General features: G+C 37.4%; 1 protein-coding gene across 3 annotated transcripts in view; it reads left to right on the forward strand.

Moving 5' to 3' along the window:
• The window catches only part of SCAPER (S-phase cyclin A associated protein in the ER), a 537,506-nt gene that overhangs the window by 151,595 nt on the left and 365,275 nt on the right, over positions 1–20,636 (forward strand). For all 3 annotated transcript variants that reach the window (XM_032267297.1, XM_032267296.1, XM_032267298.1), the window contains 2 exons: positions 8,099–8,254; positions 12,441–12,583. In XM_032267297.1, coding sequence (XP_032123188.1) covers positions 8,099–8,254; positions 12,441–12,583 — 299 coding nt within the window. The remainder of the gene's footprint in view (positions 1–8,098; positions 8,255–12,440; positions 12,584–20,636) is intronic.

Here is a 20,636-nt window from a genome sequence, read left to right on the forward strand (position 1 = left end):
GTTCTTTTTGCTTAGAATTGACTTGGCTATGCGGGCTCTCTTTTGGTTCCATATGAAGTTTAAGGTGGTTTTTTCCAGTTCTGCGAAGAAGGTCATTGGTAGCTTGATGGGGATAGCATTGAATCTGTAAATTACTTTGGGCAGTATGGCCATTTTCACGATATTGATTCTTCCTAACCATGAACGTGGAATGTTTCTGCATCTGTTTGTGTCCTCTCTTATTTCGCTGAGCAGTGGCTTGTAGTTCTCCTTGAAGAGGTCCTTTACATTCCTTGTTAGTTGTATTCCTAGGTATTTTATTCTCTTTGTGGCAATTGTGAATGGAAGTTTGTTCTTGATTTGGCTCTCTTTAAGTCTGTTATTGGTGTATAGGAATGCATGTGATTTTTGAAGTCATCCTTTTTTATGGCTGCCTAGTATTCCATGGTATGTATGTGCCACATTTTCTTTGTCCAGTCTATCATTGATGGGCATTTGGGTTGGTTTCAAGTCTTTGCTATTGCAAATAGTGCTGCAGTGAGCATACATGTGCATGTTTCTTTATAATAGAATGATTTTATGATACCAACGTCATCCTGATACCAAAACCTGATGGAGACACAACTAAAAAAGAAAATTTCAGACCAATATCCACAATGAACATTGATGGGAAAATCTTCAATAAAATACTGGCAAACCAAATCCAACACCACATTGAAAAGCTTATCCATTGTGATAAAGTTGCCTTCATCCCAGGGATGCAAGGCTGGTTCAACATATGCAAATCTGTAAACATAATCCATGACAAAAACCACATGATTATCTCAATAGATGCAGAAAAGGCCTTCGACACAATTCAATAGCCTTTTATGCTAAACTATGAAGAGACTAGGTATCAATGGAATGTATCTCTAAATAATAAAAGCCATTTATGACAGACCCACAGCCAATATCATACTTAATGGGCAAAAACTGGAAGCATTCTTATTGAAAACTGGCACAAGACAAGGGTGCCCTCTCTCACCACTCGTATTCAGCATAGTATTGGAAGTTCTGCCTAGAGCAATCAGGCAAGAAAAAGAAATAAAGGGTATTCAATTAGAAAAAGAGGAAGTCAAATTGCCTTCTCTATTTGTAGACAACATGATTATATATTTAAAAGACTCCATCATCTCAGCCCAAAATCTCCTTATGCTGATAAGCAACTTCAGCAAAGTCTCAGATACAAAATCAATGTGCAAAAATATCAAGCATTCCTATACACCAATAACAGACAAACAGCCAAATCATGAGAGAACTCTCATTCACAATTGCTACAAAAAGAATAAAATACCTAGGAATACAACTAACAAAGGACATGGAGGACCTCTTCAAGGAGAACTACAAACCACTGCTCAAGGAAATAAGAGAGGATACAAACAGATGGAAAAACATTCCATGCTTATGGTTAGGAAGAGTCAATATCATAAAAATGGCCATACTGCCCAAAGTAATTTATAGATTCAATGCTATCCGCATCAAGCTACCATTGACCTTCTTCATTGAACTGGAGAAACCACCTTAAACTTCACATGGAACCAAAAAAAGTGCCCACATAGCCAAGACAATCCTAAGCAAAAAGAACAAAGCTGGAGGCATCATGCTACCTGACTTCAAAATATGCTAAAAGGCTACGGTAATCAAAACAGCATGGTACTGGTACCAAATCAGAGATATAGACCAATGGAACAGAACAGAGGCCTTGGAAGTAACGCCACACATCTACAACCGTCTGATCTTTGACAAACCTGACAAAAACAAGCAAAGAGGAAAGGATTCCCTGTTGAATAAATGGTGTTGGGAAAACTGGCCAGCTATGTGCAGAAAGCTGAAACTGGACCCATTCCTTACACCTTATACAAAAATCAACTCCGGATGGATTAAAGATTTAAACATAAGACCTAATACCATAAAAACCCTAGAAGAAAACCTAGGCAATACTGTTTAGGACGTAGGCATAGACAAAGACTTCATGACTAAAACACCAGAAACAATGGCAACGAAAGTCAAAATAGATAAATGGGATCTAATTAAACTTACTTTCTTTTGCTGTGCAGAAGCTCTTATCATTAAAGTGAATTGGCAACCAACAGAATGGGAAAAAAATTTTTGCAATCTACCCATCTGACAAAGGGCTAATATCCAGAATCTACAAAGAACTTAAATTTACAAGAAAAAAACAACCTCATCAAAAAGTAGGCGAAGGATATGAATGGACACTTTTCAAAAGAAGACATTTATGCAGCCAGCAAACATATGAAAAAATGCTCACCATCACTGGTCATGGTCATTAGAGAAATGCAAATCAAAACCACATTGAGATACCATCTCACACCAGTTAGAATGGCGATCATTAAAAAATCTGGAGATGCCGGGCGCGGTGGCTCAAGCCTGTAATCCCAGCACTTTGGGAGGCCGAGGCGGGTGGATCACGAGGTCAAGAGATCAAGACCATCCTGGTCAACATGGTGAAACCCCGTCTCTACTAAAAATACAAAAAATTAGCTGGGCATGGTGGTGCGTGCCTGTAATCCTAGCTACTCAGGAGGCTGAGGCAGGAGAATTGCCTGAACCCAGGAGGCGGAGGTTGCGGTGAACCGAGATCGCGCCATTGCACTCCAGCCTGGGTAACAAGAGTGAAACTCTGTCTCAAAAAAAAAAAAAAAAAAAAATCTGGAGACAACAGATGCTAGAGAGGATGTGGAGAAATAGGAACACTTTTACACTGTTGGTGGGAGTGTAAATTAGCTTAACCATTGTGGAAGACAGTGTGGCGATTCCTTAAGGATCTAGAAATAAAAATACCATTTGACCCAGCAATCCCATTACTGGTTATATACCCAAAGGATCTTTGGCTATTTTAAATGGGATTATGTTCTTGATTTGACTCTTTGCCTGGGCATTATTGGTATATAGAAATGCTCCTATTTTTGTACATTGATTTTTGTATCCTCAAACCTTCCCCAAATAGTTTATTAGTTCCAGTAGCCTTTTGACAGAATAATTTAAGTTAATCAAGAGTCTGTAACTAAAATTCTTGCTAATATGAGAGATACTATTTTAAAACCTTGCTACCACTTGCTCCCCTATTGGTGGTCTTAATTGTCACTGTTTTCAGTTCAATAAACTGTGAAATCCTGTCTGGACATGTATTCCATTTCTACAAAGAAAATAAACACTGTATTTTTTTCCTTATTCAAAAGTATTTTTATTATCATAGTGAAGACTGAAGTCTCTTGAGTTAGGTAAACTTGAATTTGGGCTCTGACTCTACCTCTTAGTAGCTGAATGGCCGCAGGTATTATTTTACCTCTCTAAGCCTATTTATTCATCATTAAAATGGGAATAATTTTACCTACAGCTCAATTACCGTAAGTATTAAGTTAGATTATGCATGTTGCGAAGCAGTTAATGTCATCTTTGGTATAAAATAAGCACTTAGTAAAATACTAGAATTATAGAAGATGTAATCTACTAATTTTTTCTTAAGTCTCTCCTGTATTTCTGTGGTTCTGTTACTAATCAAAAAGTACTAATAATCCAGTGATTTTTTTTCTGATTTAAAAATATTTAAATTTCACTAGAAATGTGCTTTCCTTGAGACATGTACCAAATATATTCATTTTAGTCCTGTTACATACTCAAGATGATCTTTTCCATGTATGCTTTTTATGAGTCCTTGGGGTAAATTAATGGTCATTTCTCATCCTTTAGTTATTTCTTAGGTAGATGGTTGAAAATAAATTAGCTAGTATTCAGTTGATAGTGATTAATATTGGAGACAGAGTTATTCAGGGCCTGATTTTATATTCGATCATAGTCCATTATTTAGTAGTATAATAGTGACTTTCATTTTCAGTTTCTTAATGGTCTCATTGACTCATTTTCAGTTGCAACATGTCTAGTAGTAGTTGCCATTTATTTTTATTCTTTTTTTTTTTTTTTGAGGAAAAGACACTTTTTTCTTATTCCTTGTGCCATGGGTCCTATTTATGTCTTTCTTGCTGCTCTTGGAATTGCTTTTTTTTTTCAATCAGTTATTTTCTTGTGTCTGTTCCTTTGCTTTCTTCTTCTAGACTACCTACTTTTGTACACTGGTTGTATAGATTACCAGTTTTGTACTTTTAAAATCCCCAAATTTCTGAGAAATAATTGTCTGAGCTTGTTTCTACTATCTCATCACCCATGTCTTCTTTAATTCCTTATATCATTTTCCCCTTTCTGCTATTATTTTTGCCTTTGAGAATGTTTCTGTGTTTTCACTAAGTTAAAAAGACTTTTCTGAATCACTTCATATGAACACCATCAGGCCCCTTTTTCTAGAATACTTTCTTCTGCACTATCTTGATTTTCTGTCTACTCTCTAACCAATCCTTTCCTCTTTTCCCTTCTTTCTTTTGTTGGTTAAATGTGACTGCAAAATGAAGTTTCACTTCACTTACTCTTTGTTAGTATCACAGTTACCACCACTCCTTCCATTGTCCTCTCTGCAGTGATTTCTAAATCCGAATCTTTAGCTCTACCTTCAACTGAGCTCTAGACTCAATTTCCTGTTGTTTGGTGCTTGTATCCAGTGGAACTCATCAGCTCATCATCGCCTTCATTCCAAACCAAGTGCGTTATACTGAAGTCCATATTTCAGATGATGGTGATAATAACTAGTCACCTATTAACCTAGATTTGAAAAACTTGTGTTCATTTACTTCATTTCATTGTTCTTCTTAATCTCTTTTTGATTATGTTCTGTGTAATCAGGAAGATAATTTTTTCTGACATTTTCTTTGGAGTCCCATGTGTACATTCACCTGCAGTACTATAACTCTGAAGGCACCTATGTGTTTTCCGTTGCAGCTGCCATCAGGTTATTTTTATCTCCCTCCTAAATATTTACCGTTGATATTCTTCCCTTTTGTTTCTCCTCCCTCCAAATTAATCTTTCTGGAGGGCATTATTGTAATGCCTCTTAGTCCAAAAATCTTCAGGGACTTTTCGTGGTCTTCAAGCTTAAATATAAATCCATTACTCTAGATTTCTTTAATATTATTTTGTATTTAAAATAGTGGCCATGTTTTTATTTTAAAAGTGATTTTTATTTTGAAGACTTTAAGCAATATGTACACCCGCCTAGCCAACCAGATCAGCTGAATTAACCCTGGGATCAATGGGGTAACAGATGTTGCAGCCAGATTGCCCTCACATCCAAGTTACTAATTATGAATGAGCAAATAATGTGGTTTCTTGAGATGGAATCTTCCTAATGAAGATACTGTGAACATTGTTGAAATAAATTATTTAGAATATTCCATAAAATCAAGTGATAAAGCAGTAGCAGGTTTTGAGAGCATTGACTCCAATTTTGAAAGACGCTCTACTATGGGTAAAATGCTATCAAACAGCATCACATGCTACAGCGAAATCTTTGAGGAAAGGAAGCGTCCGTAAATGTGGCAAACTTCACTGTTGTCTAGAAATTGCCACAGCCACTTCAGCCTTCAGCAGCCACCACGCTGATCAGTCAGTAGCCGTCAACATCAAGGTAAGACTCTCCACCAGAAAAAAAGATTGTAACTTGCTAACGGCTTAGATGTTCGTTAGCATTTTTTAGAAAAAGTGTTTTAGAATTAAGGTGTGTACAGTATTTAGACTGTAATGCTGTTGCACAATTAATAGGCCATAGTATTGTATAAAAATAACTTTTATATGCACTGGGACATTTGATAATTTGTGTGACTTCCTTTATTGTGATACTCAGTTTACTGTGGTGGGCTGCAACCAAACTTGTAATATCTTTGAGGTATGCCTGTACATGTTCAGTACAAACACAATCACCCATTAAAAATTTTTTTTTGATCTATGGTTGATTGAATCCATGGATGCAGAACCCCATGGATATTGAGGGCTGCTTATATATGTATTGTCCATGATTTCAGGCATCCACTGGGGGTCTTGGAATGTATTCCCTGTGGATAAGGAGGGACTACTGTATGTTGTTTTATCATCTTTTCTTTGCTTCTTTAAATTCATGTTTTTGTCAAATTCTTCAGTGTCGTCAAGTTTGTCTAATGAATTTTCTGCTGTTTCTTAGGTTGTCGTTATTATTATTTTTTGAGACGGAGTCTTGCTCTGTCACCCAGGCTGGAGTGTAGTGGCACAGTCTCGGCTCATTGCAACCTCTGCATCCCAAGTTCAAGCGATTCTTCTGCTTCAGCCTCCCAAGTAGCTGGGATTATAGGTGCACGCTGCTATGCCTGGCTAAGTTTTTTTTTTTGTATTTTAGTAGAGACGGGGTTTCGCTATGTTGCCCAGACTGGTTTCCTGGGCCAGGCTGAACTCCTGAGCTCAGGCAGTCTGCCCGCCTCGGCCTCCAAAGTGTTGGGATTACAGGCGTGAGCCCCTGTGTCCAGTCATAGGTTATTATTTTCTTCCAAATTGTTGCTGTTGTTTTAAATGAGATAGGTTCTCGCTCTGTTGCTCAAGCTGGAGTGTAGAGGCACAATCATGGCTCTCTGCAGCCTCCAACTCCAGGGTTGAAGCAATCCTCCCATTTCAGCCTCCCAAGTAACTCGGACTGTAGTTGCACATCACCACACCTGGCTAAAAAGTGTATACATTTAATAGAGACAGTCGTTCTATGTTGCTCAGGCTGATCTTGAACTCCTGGGCTCCAACGATCCTCCTGCCCTGCCTTGCCCTCCTAAAGTGCTGGGATTACAGGCATGAACCTCTGCACCCTGCCAAGATTGAGTTGTTTAATCTGCTTTTGCATACTCTCTCCCTTCTGAGTTTTATTTTATTGTAAAAATTTGCTTAGTGTATTAGGTCCCATTACTTTTTCTTTCATCTTGATTATGTTTAATATGTGTGCCCTGATATAGTCTGAATAAACTTTCCTTGATCATATTTGTTTATCTTGTATTTTTTATTTTTATATATTTTTTGAGACAGAGTCTCACACTGTCATCCAGGCTGGAGGCAGTGGCACAATCTCAGCTCACTGCAACCTCCGTCTCCTAAGTTCAAGCAATTCTCTTCCTCAGCCTCCCGAGTAGCTGGGACTACAGGTGCCCACCACCACACCTGTCTAAGTTTTGTATTTTTAGTAGAAACGGGGTTTCACCATCTTGGCCAGGCTGGTCTTGAACTAACCTCATGAGCTGCCCACCTTGGCCTCCCAAAGTGTTGGGATTAAAGGTGTAGCCACTGCACCCAGCCTATCTTGTGTTTTGAGTATTTTGAGTACAGGTTGAAGGATGTTTCTGTGATTTAATCTACTTATAAAAGTGATATCATGGCATGGAGATTGGGAAAGCTTAGTTGGATCTGTATTCAGACTTGTCTGAGATTTCTGAAATATCTGAACATAGGTTTTACTCCATCCAGCATGGATTTCTGCAGTCTGTGGCTGTCAAAGAGAGTTGTCTGTAGTGTTCACTTCCCTACTTCACTCTACCATTTTAACTGTAGCCTACCCTCCCTCTGGATTTCAGGAATAAGAGGTTTGATCCCACCTGATCTTTTAGCTTTATCATTAGCTATTCTTTACTCATAAAATCTGTACTTTCTAGCAAAACTTGACTGCCAAGAATCAATATATGCGAACCTAAGTATGCAATATATAGTTTAGTACTTTGTACCTAATTGTCACTCATTCAATATATGTTGAAGAAAAATAATTTGTTGTTTATTTTACATTTTGTCCTTTCCAACTCATTAGAATAACGTGACCATATCTGTTTCAATGTATGTGTAGTTTGTATAGTTGCAAATTACAATGTTATTAAGTAGAACTTTATAAGATGGTCTCTATAAGAATTTAAAATTGTTCCTTCACCTAAAAATATTTTCAGTGGCAGACCTCTAAATCATTTCTTTCTAAGGCCTGTGGATTTTTTATACACACTGGATAATTTTCCACTTTGAGGTAAATATTGAAAAAAAAACCCCATAATTCCTTCATTTTTTTGGTTCCACACCTTACCACTGGTTCATGTTATCATATAGACTGTTGTTAGATTTCTTATTTTTGTAATGTGCCCTAGAATTAACTTCATCTGAACCTTACCTTCTTTGTTTTTTAAAGGTAAATGAAATTGCCTTTATAAATACCCTTGAAGCCCAGAACAAACGCCATGATGTTTTATCAAAATTGAAGGAATATGAACAGAGGCTGAATGAGCTACAGGAAGAGCGTCAGAGAAGACAGGAAGAAAAGCAAGCACGTGATGAAGCTGTGCAGGTAGAATTTCATTTAGCAACGTTGATTGAGCACCTGTCATATTTTAGACTTAAAGCCACTTGCTGAGGACCCAAAATAGAGTAACCTAGTGTTTGTTCCCAAAGGTGCATGGTTTAATATAGCACTCTAGAAACATAAAGTCTGATTTCTAAAGGAGAGTGTGTTCTCCTTCCGTTACGGCAGTCAGTTCTTTAATCAGTAGACTGTAGTCACAGCAGTAGAATAGTTAGCTTCAACCAGGTGAAGGACTAAATTGCTCTGGATAGGCTATTATCTGTTATTTTCTAATTGGGCTGGGCAAGAATATGGTCCTCTCCCAACGATGAAAACAAAGGTTGTTTTTGAATCAGTATATGTAACCTCAGTGTTTTTGCCTATCATGAGGCAAATTTAGGGTAATTTTTATGCCTACAATAAGGGGCATCTGTTATTTTTTAGACATTATCATCAGATACCATAATTAGATTTTAACCTCTACAGCAAACCCTCCCTTTGCAACCATTTTCAAGATGAGGAAAAGGTTAATGCATAAACTGTACTGCTATTTATAATCTATTTTAGATCTCCCTCAGTAAAATACCTTAACCATAGAGTCTTTAAAGACCTGACATATTTTTTGATGTAGAGAACAAATTTTGCAGTATTTAAATATAAATTCACACATGCTGTGTTTATTGTTTATTTGTTCCTTCAGTGATCATTTCATTGAATTACTGCAAGTCATATGTTAGGCTCAAAGATATGAAAAATATACATCTGTGTTCTCAATGGGGAGACGTATATGTACATAAAGAAGTTTAGGAAAAATGCTGTGCTAAACGCATTGTCAGTAGCACAAAAGACAACACCTTATTTATATGGAGAGTAGAGGGAACATGAAAAAAGTCAAGATAATACATAAAAACTTGTTTAGCCAAAAAGATATCAAAACTTGATATCTTTTTGGCTAAACAAGTTTTTATGTATTATCTTTGATTAGTGATGAGAAATAGCTACAACTGTGTTTATGTATAGTATGCCAGACAGTAAAGGATCTATTTAAATTCTAAATGTACGCAGGAATCTGCAGTGTGGCTGTTATGTGCTCCTGAAATCAGGGCATTCCCCCCAATTCACAGTCTACCATCTTCCTAATACCACCCATCCCTCTCAAGAAAAAGAAAGAGAGATCCTTTTGGCTATTTTTTTTTCCATTTATTTATTTTATTGCATTTTAGGTTTTGGGGTACATGTGAAGAACATGCAAGATTGTTGCATAGGTACACACGTGGCAGTGTGATTTGCTGCCTTCCTCCCCATCACCTACATCTGGCATCTCTCCCCATGCTATCTCTCCGCAGCTCCCCACCCCCCACTGTCCCTCCCCTATTTCCCCCCAAAGAGACCCCAGGGTGTAGTGCTCCCCTCCCTGTGTCCATGTGTTCTCATTGTTCAACACCCACCTATGAGTGAGAACATGCGGTGTTTGATCTTCTGCTCTTGTGTCAGTTTGCTGAGAATGATGGTTTCCAGGTTCATCCATGTCCCTACAAAGGACCCCAACTCGTCGTTTTTGATGGCTGCATAATATTCCGTGGTGTACATGTGCCACATTTTCCCTGTCCAGTCTATCATCGATGGGCATTTGGGTTGGTTCCAGGTCTTTGCTATTGTAAACAGTGCTGCAATGAACATTTGTGTGCACGTGTCCTTATAGTAGAATGATTTGTAATCCTTTGGATATATACCCAGTAATGGGATTGCTGTGTCAAATGGAATTTCTATTTGTAGGTCCTTGAGGAATGGCCACACTGTCTTCCACAATGGTTGAACTAATTTACACTCCCACCAACAGTGTAAAAGTGTTCCTATTTCTCCACATCCTGTCTGGCATCTGTTGTCTCCAGATTTTTTAATGATCGCCATTCTAACTGGCGTGAGATGGTATCTCAATGTAGTTTTGATTTGCATTTCTCTGATGACCAGTGATGATGAGCATTTTTTCATGTTTGTTGGTCTCAGGTATGTCTTCTTTTGTAAAGTGTCTGTTCATATCCTTTGCCCACTATTGAATGGGCTTGTTTTTTTTCTTGCAAATCTGTTTTAGTTCTTTGTAAATTCTGGATATCAGCCCTTTGTCGGATGGGTAAACTGCAAAAATTTTTTCCCATTCTGTTTGTTGCCGATTCGCTCTAATGACTGTTTCTTTTGCCGTGCAGAAGCTGTGGAGTTTGATTAGGTCCCATTTGTCTATTTTGGCTTTTGTTGTCAATGCTTTTGGTATTTTGGTCATGAAGTCCTTGCCTATGTCTATGTCCTGAATGGGTTTGCCTAGATTTTCTTCTAGGGTTTTTATGGTATTAGGTCTTATGTTTAAGTCTTTAATCCATCTGGAGTTAATTTTAGTGTAAGGTGTCCGGAAGGGGTCGAGTTTCTGCTTTCTGCACATGGCTAGCCAGTTTTCCCAACACCATTTATTAAACAGGGAATCCTTTCCCCATTGCTTGTTTTTGTCTGGTTTATCAAAGATCAGATGGTTGTAGATATGTTGTGTTGCCTCCGAAAGACTTTTTTTCCCTGGGGCAGATAGAGCTTGTTGTGGAGATGAAGTTACTGTTGTGAGCTCAGTTAAGTATTAGAAATGTTCAAATCTCTCTTCTGTGTTCCCCGAACAGAAATTTTTTTTTTTTTTTTTTTCTCTACTGTTCTTTACTGAGCCCTTACTATGGCTAAACTCTATGCTGAGAACTTACCTATAATTAGTAATTTACATCTCAAAATCAACTGAGAGTCTCTTTAAGGTGAAGTGTCTTGCCCAAGGTTATATAAGTAGTAGGTACTAGAGCCCAGGTCAATGTATTCCATTAATTATAGAGGAGGGGCCATTGAGAGATTAAGTGTGCTATCTGGGGAGTGGGTATGGATTCAGAGAAACATTAATAACATGAGGAACGTGTTAGTGACAAATATTTCATGTTGAAGTTACCCAGTTTTGATGATTTATCTTCTGGCTTGATGATGATAATGATGATAATTACTGAGAATTTTCTATATGCCAGGCCCTATGGTAAGTGCTTTTCGTATATTAACTCATCTGTTCTTTATAATATCCTAAGAAATACATATTATTATTTATCTTCTAGAAAACTAAGGCACAGAGAATGTGACTAGCCCAGCATCACTGTGCTAGTGAATAATGGAGTCAGGAAACAAAACCAGGGAATCAGACACAATTTCCACTGTTATACCCACTATGCTATATTACATTACCTCTTTTTCCTTCTCACAAGCTGTCTTCACTTAACTCCATCATGAAAACTTAGTTTAGAAATAAAAACTGTTAACTGTGGTTTTTCATCGTATTCAAGTGTTTCTGTAATCATATTTAACATATATTAACACAAGGCTTTAGAAGTGATTAATCAGAAAATATAAAGTTCTGTATTAGGGTTCTCTAGAGGTACAGTACTAATAGGATATATATGTAGGGTGTGTACGCGCGCGTGTGTGTGTGTGTGTGTGTGTACACTAATAGGATATAAGCATAGATATAAAGGGAAATTAATCATTAAGTATTGACTCACACAATCACAAGGTCCCATAACAGGCTGTCTGCAAGCTGAGGAGTAAGGAGAGCCACTCTGAGTCCCAAAACGGAAAAACTTGGAGTCTGACGTTTGAGAGCAGGAAGCATTCAGCAGGGGAGACAGATGTAGGCTGGGAGCCTAGGCCTCTCCACATTTTCCTGCCTGCTTTATATTCTAACTTTGCTGGTAGCTGATTAGATTGTGCCCACCCAGATTAAGGGCGGGTCTCCCTTTCCCAGCCGACTGACTCAAGTGTTCATCTCCTTTGGCAACACTCTCACAGACACGCCCAGAATCAATATGTTGTATCCTTCAATCCAATCAAGTTGACACTCGATATTAACCATCACAAGTTCCCACAGAACAAATATAACATAGTATTTGCTTAAAAAAGCAATTATTTTCTTAATTATGTGTAACACTGGTAATGGCTTTCAAAAACCAGACATCATTGGTATTTGATTTTTGTTTAAACTTGAAGAACCAATGTACCTAGTGGCAAGTGCAGGGTTCTACTTGGCTTAAACAAGTTAAGTTTGGTGAAAGATATATTACCTTGAATCATTTTTATTTTACACATAGTTCTAATATTTAAAATATATATATATTTCTAACATTAGGAACGTAAGAGAGCTCTAGAGGCAGAACGGCAGGCCCGGGTGGAAGAATTGTTGATGAAGAGGAAAGAACAAGAAGCTCGAATTGAACAGCAGAGGCAAGAAAAAGAAAAAGCCCGTGAGGATGCAGCCCGGGAAAGAGCTAGGTATCTCATTTGCTGTCTCATTTGATCTTGATGAACATTTTGCACTGAGTGAATACTCAAGCTGAGGTCTTAAAGCCATTCACTGTCATGGAGATTTTTTTGTTTTTTTTTTGAGATGAGGTTTTGCAATGTTGCCCAGGTTGTCCTTGAACTCCCTGATTCAAGTGATCCTCCTGCCTCACCCTCCTGAGTAGCTTGGAATACAGGTGTATACCACCACACTCAGATACAAAAACAGAATATGATTCTGGCTAGCTTCAGAAAAAGGGAATTTTGGGGAAGATATCGAGGGCGTAAGTAATAGGAGGTTAGAGGACCAGACTTGGAAATGCGCTGTCAGTCATCAAAGGCTAGATCACAAGAGCCACAGCAGTGGATTTTTTTTTTTTTTTTTTTGATGGAAATAGTCTTGTCAGCATCTTTTTAAGTGCTTTTAAAATTTGTATGTTGCTGGTGTTTAGAAATACCATTAATTTTGCTTCTAGCAACCTCGTTAAATTCTGTTAACAATTCTAATAATTAATCTTAAATTTTTTTTTTAGCATTTTCTACATAAATAAACATCTTATCTACCAATATATAGTTTGGGTTTTTTTCCTCAAATTTATGCCTTTTGTTTTGTTAGTGGGCATCTTATTTATACGGATGCTTTCCACAATTAACCATTAAATATATCTGCCTTAGCTTTTTAGAAAAATAGTGTCTATTTGTTGTTTATTTAAGGTATACATCATGATGTTGTAGAATACATATAGATAGTAAAAAGGTTATTGTAGTGAAGCGAATTAAAATAGCTGTCTTCTCACCTAGTTACCCATTTTATTTGTTTTAGTGGCAGGGGCAACTAAAATCTCATTTATCACAAATCCCGATACTGTACAATTTTATTACCTGTAGTCCTCCTGTTGTACATTAGATCTCTAGACTTGTTAAACTTACATGTCTGTGGTTTTTTATCCTCTGATCTACATCTCCCCATTTCTGCCCTCTCCCTCTTATGCACACCCCTGATAACCAATACCTTGTTTTCTATCTCTGTATAATTGAATTTTTTTTTCAAGATTTCACATATAAGTGAAATCATGCAATATTATTCTTTCTGTATCTGGCTCATTTACTTAGGATAATGTTCTCTAGGGTGGGTACTAGCCCTTCGTCAGATGGGTAGATTGCAAAAAATTTTTCCTGTTCTATTGGTTGCCGGTTCACTCTATTGATAGTTTCTTTTGCTTTGCAGAAGCTCTTTAGTTTAATTACATACCATTTGTCTATTTTGGCTTTTGTTGCCATTGCTTTTGGTGTTTTAGTCATAAAGTCCTTGTTCATGCCTATGTCCTGAATGGTATTGCCTATGTTTTCTTCTAGAGTTTTTACGGTGTTAGGTCTCACATTTAAATCTTTAATCCATCTAGAGTTAATTTTTGTATAAGGTATAGGAAAGGGATCCAGTTTCAGCTTTCTGCGTATGGCTAGTCAGTTTTCCTAACATCATTTATTAAATAGGGAATCCTCCCAAAGTGCTGGAATTACAGGCATAAGCCACCATGCTTGGCCTAGTTGCTTATATGTTTTGGATATTAACCCCTTATTAGATATATGGATTGTAAATATTTTTCCCCAGTCCTTAGGCTGATATTCTACTGATATTTTTCTTTGCTATGTAGAAGCTATAAACTTCGCTCTTAGAACTGCTTTTGCAGCAACCCATAGATTTTGCTATGTTGCGTTTCTATTGTTGTTTGTCCCAAGATATTTTTAAATTTCCCTTTTGATTTCTTCTTTAACTTATTACTTATTGAGGAGCATGTTATTTAACTGCCATGTATTTGTGAAATTTTCAGGATTCCTTTTTTTATTGATTTCTAGTTTTAAATCATAATGATTTGAAACAACAGTAGATGTGATTTAAATCTTCTTAAATTTGTTAAGGTGACTTGTTTTGTGGTTTAACATGTGGCCTAGCCTGGATAATGATCCATGTGCACTAGAAAAAAATGTATTGCTTTTGATAGAATGTTTTGCCTATGTCTGTTAGGTCCATTTGGTCAAAGTAAAATTCAAGTCTGGCATTTATTTTCTGTCTAGTTTATCTATTGTTGACAGTGGGGTATTGAAGTCCCCTACTATTATTATATTGGTATCTGTTTCTCCCTTAATATTTGCTTTATAGTTTTAGTGCTCCAATGTTAGGTGTGTATATATTTATAATTGTTACTTCACATTGATGAACTGACCCCTTTATCATTAAATAATGATCTCTTACTGGCCAACATGATGAAACCCTGACTATACTAAAAAATACAAAAATTAGCTGGGCGTGGTGGCACGTCCTTTTAGTTCCAGTTACTCGGGAGGCTGAGGCAGGAGAATCGCTTGAACTTGGGAGGCAGAGATTGCAGTGAGCCGAGATCACACCACTGCACTCCAGCCTGGTGACAGAGCAAGACTCCGTCTGGAAAAAAAAAAAAAATCTCTTTATCATTTGTATATTTGCCATAGTTTTTTGTTTTGTAGTTACTATGAGGCTTATGCAAAACATCTTATAATTAACTGTTATAAGTTGATAACAGCTTAATTTCTGGCACATACAAAAACTATACTTTTACTCTCCACCCCACAAGTTACATTTTTTATGTCACAATATTCACCTTCTTATGTTATGTATTCCTTAACAACTTATGGTAGCTTTCGTTGTTTTTGACTGTATTGACTTTTAACCTTCAGAGTAGAGATATGCATGATTTACATACCACACTTAACAGTTTTGAAGTATTCTGATTTGACTAAATATTTGTCTCTACCAGTGAGTTTTATACTTTACATGTATTCATGGTGGTACTTATTATTGTTTTCTTTCTGCTTGAAGAATCATTTCATGTAACACACAGGTCTAGCGTCAGTGAATTCCTTCAACTTTTATTTGTTGGGGAAAGACTTTATTTCTCCTTCATTTTGAAGGATAGTTTTCCTGGGTATAGTATTCTTAGCTGGGAGATTTTTCCCCCCTTTCTACATTTTGAATATGTCATCCCATTTTCCAGGTTTGCACAGTTTCTGCAGAAAAGTCCAATGATACTCTGATGGCTATTCCCTTGTATGCGACTTGACACTTTTCTCTTGCTTTTAAAATTCTTTCATTGTCTTTTCACTTTTGACAGTTTGATTATAATGTACCTTAGAGAGAACCTTCTAAAGTTTACCTGAGGATCCTTGAGCTTCATTGATTTGTATGTTTATATCTCTGTCTTCCTAAGTCCCAACAGTTTTTAGCAATTATTTTATTTATATAAGCCTTTTCTGTTTCTTCACCTTTTGGAATTCCTACAATGTGAATATTTGTTTGCTTAATGGTGTCCCATAGGTTCTCTTCATTCTTTTTCATTCTTTTTTCTTTTTCTTCTCTTCTGAGTCATTTCAGAAGCCTTCAATATTCTTTCTTCTGCTTGATCTAGTCTGCTGTTAGCCCTCTGTGGTATTTTTTCTTTCATCGAATTCTTCAGCCTAAGATTTCTATTTAGATTTTTTTAATAACTCTTTTATTGAATTTCTCATTCAGATCATGAATTATTTTTCTAATTTCATTGAATGGTCTGTTTTTATTCTTTTTTTTCCTTTTTTTAAAAGACGGAATCTCGCTGTGTTACCCAGGCTGGAGTGCAGTGGCAAGATCTTGGGTAATGCAGCCTCTGCCTCCTGGTTGCAAGAGATTCTCTTGGCTCAGCCTCCTGCATAGCTGGGGCTACAGGCGCCAACCACCGTGCCTGGCTAATTTTTGTGTTTTCAGTAGAGACGGAGTTTCACTATGTTGGTCAGGCTGCTCTTGAACTCCTGACCTTGTGATCCACCTGCCTTGGCCTCCCAAAGTTATGGGATTAAAGGCATGACCCACCACACCCTTAGTTTCCTTAGTTCATTATTTTGAATTCCTTTTGAGGCAATTTGTAGATTTCTGTTACTTTGGGTTCAGTTACTAGAGAATTATTGTGTTCTTTCTAATAGTGTCATATCTCCTTGTTTTTTCATGTTTCTTGTGACCCTGCCTTGATGTTTGTACATCTGATAGTGTAGTCATCTTTCCAATTTTACGGAGTATGAAGGGGAAGGCTTTCCCCTGAAGATGGGCCTGAGGGTACTGCTTGGGCAGGATACAGTGGCTCTGCTTACGTGTGGGTGCAGTGTTGTAGCTGTCATGCAGCTTCTTAGTTGTGACCAATGTCAGTGAAGACTGTGAGTGCCTCAGTGGTCTGGGCTGTAGGAGTCTGTGTCAGTGGTGGAGGCTACTGAGGTTATTGGTGCAAGGGTTTTAGGGGTCTTCCTGTTCCTGTGCTTGTCTTCTCCAAAGTAGGGAATCTTCATTGAGGGGATCGCTTTTGGTATCAGGTCTGACATTGCTCACAGGCAGCCACAGCGGCTCTAGGTTCCAGGGCACAGTGGCTCAGAGCAGCTGTGGAGCTAAGTCCCTGGGCTTAGGGTCTTATGAAACTACTATAGCACCTGGGACTTCAGGCATAGGTTCACTTGCCAAGGCATGAGTGGATTCAGTTCTCCCACTACACAGGGTTTGTTGTTGTGGGGCACCTTGGGCCCAGGGGGCTGCTTGGGGTATGCTGCGCTTGGGTGGCAGAGTGAGGCACTGGCATGATTCTGGGGAAGAAGGAGTCTCTGGAGACTCAGTCTCTGGGGAGAAGAGAATAGTTGTCATTTGGGACCTGGAACCAACTGGGTGACATGGTCTAAGCTTAGCCTCTGGGTGAAAAGGAGCATACAGTGGTCACTTTGGACCCTGGCTTGGTATAATAGCCCAGGCTCTATGAGGCTGGGTCCAGTGGCAACAATGACCCAGGAATGGCAAGATACGGCTGTATCTTGTGCCCTGTGGGGTAGGAAACAGTGCAGCAATGACCACTCCTTGGATAGGTAGGGTGCCTCAATATATTGGAATGTAGGGGAACTAGTCCAGTTCTAGGTAGGTGGGGCACTGTGTCTCTTTGGCCTAGAACACAGGGCATCACAGCTCAGCCAAGGTTATGAATCCCTAGAATGCACGTTGCCACATCTGGGCAGCCTAGAAAGCATAGCTACTTGGGTTAGTAGAGCCTTCGGATCCCTAGGGGGTGTGGTACTGCATCAACTGTGTTGGTGGGGCTGCAACTGCTTTGGTGTGCCACAGGCTTAGAGCTCCTGGAAGTGTGAGGTGCTGCCTCACAGTGGTATTGGCGAGAGTGTATGTGGGCTAGGGAAGATGTCAGCTGTTTCTGTGTGCCAGAGGCCTGAGGTCTCCAACGGGTGGGATGCCACTTCAGCTCAGTTTTAAGGGGAGGATGCACTAGCAACTAGAATTCAACACCTCTGCAATAGCTTGGCCCTCTGTGGTAGGGTGTAGCAGCAGTTCAACTGGGAGATTTCATGCTGCTGGCTGGATGTTGAGTTTTTCAAGTTTTTAAAAATATTTTTTTATATGGAAATAATTCTGTAAAATTTCTCCTTTAATCCATTAATGTAATTAGTTGATTGATTTTTCTAATATTAAATCAGACTTGCATTTCTGGAATAAGGTTAACTTAGATTTGATGTATTATTGCAATTTACCAATATAAATTATTGTTGGATATGGTTAACTAATTTTCAAGGTTTTTAGCCTGGGAAGTAAGATAACCATATATTTTTAAAAATAGTAGACATTTTTATGATTCATAACAAAAATACACAAATGTGTAAATGTACATCTTGATGAATTATCATCTCACCCATGTAACTACCTGGTCAAGAAATAGAGCCTCAGCTCCCCAAAAGCCCTCCTTATGTCCCTCCAAATCACTGCTTCTACTACAAGATAATCATATTTTTAACACTGTAGTCTAGTATATGCCTAGGAATGGAATTGCTGGGGCCCAGGACATGCAAATATTTAATCTAAGAGTAGACACCATCAAATTGTTTAGTAATATAGTTGTACCAATGATTTCTGTATTCAGATGCCCCATACCCTTGCTAGAAATTGAAATTGACAGTTAAAATTTTTAAATTTACCAGTTATTATAGTGTGCAATTTGGTGAGTTTTCACATATGTAACCATTGTAAAACCATCTGCATAATCAAGATAATATATCCATCACCCATCCCGCCCAAATTTTTCATGCTGCTTGGTAATCAATTTCTCCTCTTCTCTATCCTCAGCCCAACACAGCCACTGATTTACTTTCTCTCTTGTCTGCCATCTTTTACTCTGCCTTTTTTTTTTTTTTTTCCCACTCCTACTTGTTATATGTATTTGTGGCTTGCTCTTTTTTTTTTTTTTAATTGCTAAGTAGTAGTTGTATATACATCATGCAAATTACAATCCATTTACCTCTTTTAGACATTTGGATTATCTCCAGTTTTTTGGCTATTACAGATAAAGCTGATATGGATGTTTGCATATGGGTCTTTGTGTGGGCATTCACTTTTGTTTCTCTTGAGTAAACAGAGGAATGGCTGGGTTGTAGAGTAGATGTAAATTAAATTTGTTAAGAAACTTCAGACTGTTTTGTCAGAGTGTTTGTTCTATTTTACATACCCACCAGCAGCAAATGGGAGTTTCAGTTCCTTCACAGCCCTTGACAGCATTTGGTGGATCCGTTTTTTAAATATAGAAGCTTTTTCTTGTTGGTGTGTGGTCGTATTTCATTATTTTAATTTTCATTTCTCTGATGACTGGCGCTATTGAGCATGTTGTCAGTGTGCATTTCTATAGTGAAATGTCAAAGCTTGTGTTCATTTTTCAGGTGGTCATTTTGTTATTGAGTTGTAAGAATTCTTTATATATTCTGGATAAACATTCTTTGTGAAGTGTATGACTTACAATCTATGCCTATCTTTTCAGATTTTAAATAGTGTCTTTGAAGAACATGAGTTTTTAATTTTGATGTGTAATATATCAAATTTTTATTTTAAGTATAACAGTTTTCATATCAGAGAAATTGTTGCCTAATTACCCCAAATCACAAAAATTTCTTCTGTGTTTGCTTCAAGAAATGTTTCAGTTTGAGCACTTAGTATTTAGTTCTGTAATCCCTTTTGACTTCGTAAATTTATTTGTTTGCATATAGATATCCAGTTATTATGGCACTGTTTGTTGAAAAGGCCATCCTTTCTCCATTGAATTGCCTTACCAACGGTTAAAGATCAAATGATCATTGACGTAATGGTATATTCTATACTCCATTCTGTTATATTGATATCTGTATCTGTTCTTGTGCCAGTACTATAGTTTTAATTACTGTAGTTTTATAGCATATTTTGAAATTGATATAAGTTCTTCAACTTTGTTGTTCTTTTTGAAAGGTGCATTTCCATATAAATTTTAGGGTCAGCTTATCAGTTTCTGCAAGATAGCCTGCAGGATTTTGATAGGAAGTACATTTAATCTATAGGTCAGTTTAGGGAGATTGACATCTTTACAATATTGTGTATTACAATCTGTGAATATGATGTTTCTCTCTGTTTAGATCTTTTTAAATTTCTGACATTTCGTAGTTTTTTGCAGATAGGCCCTTCAATTCTTTTTAAAATTTATTCCTAAGTACTCTTTAAAGCTGTTGTAAATGTAATTGTTTTCTTTGGTTCAGTTTTGGATTTTTGTTGCTAGTATGTAGAAATACAGTAGATTTTAATTTATTTCATCCTACAACTGTGCTTTTTATGACCTTGTTAAATTTGCTTACAGACATTCCTTGACTTAGGATGGAGTTAAGTCCTTATAAATCCTTCATAAAATCAAAAAACCATAAGTTGAATGGCTATAAGTTGGGGACTGTCTGTATTAGTTTGTAGGTTTTTTAATTTTTTTGATTCATTAGTGCTTTTTATACATAAAGGCTCATGGCATTTGTGAATAAAGTTTATTTTACTTATTTCTTTCTAATGTGGATGCCTTTAATTTATTTATTTTATTTTTTTCTTTTTGTCCTCTTGCACTGGCGCGCTCCTACATAAGGTTCAATGGAAGTCGTGATGTTGGATATCCTTGTTTTGTTCTCAATCTTAGTGGGAAAGCATTCATTCTTTACACTT

The sequence above is a fragment of the Sapajus apella genome, unplaced genomic scaffold, assembly GCF_009761245.1.
Source record: "Sapajus apella isolate SASKATOON/1434 unplaced genomic scaffold, GSC_monkey_1.0 scaffold168, whole genome shotgun sequence".
NCBI classification, from domain to species: domain Eukaryota; kingdom Metazoa; phylum Chordata; class Mammalia; order Primates; family Cebidae; genus Sapajus; species Sapajus apella.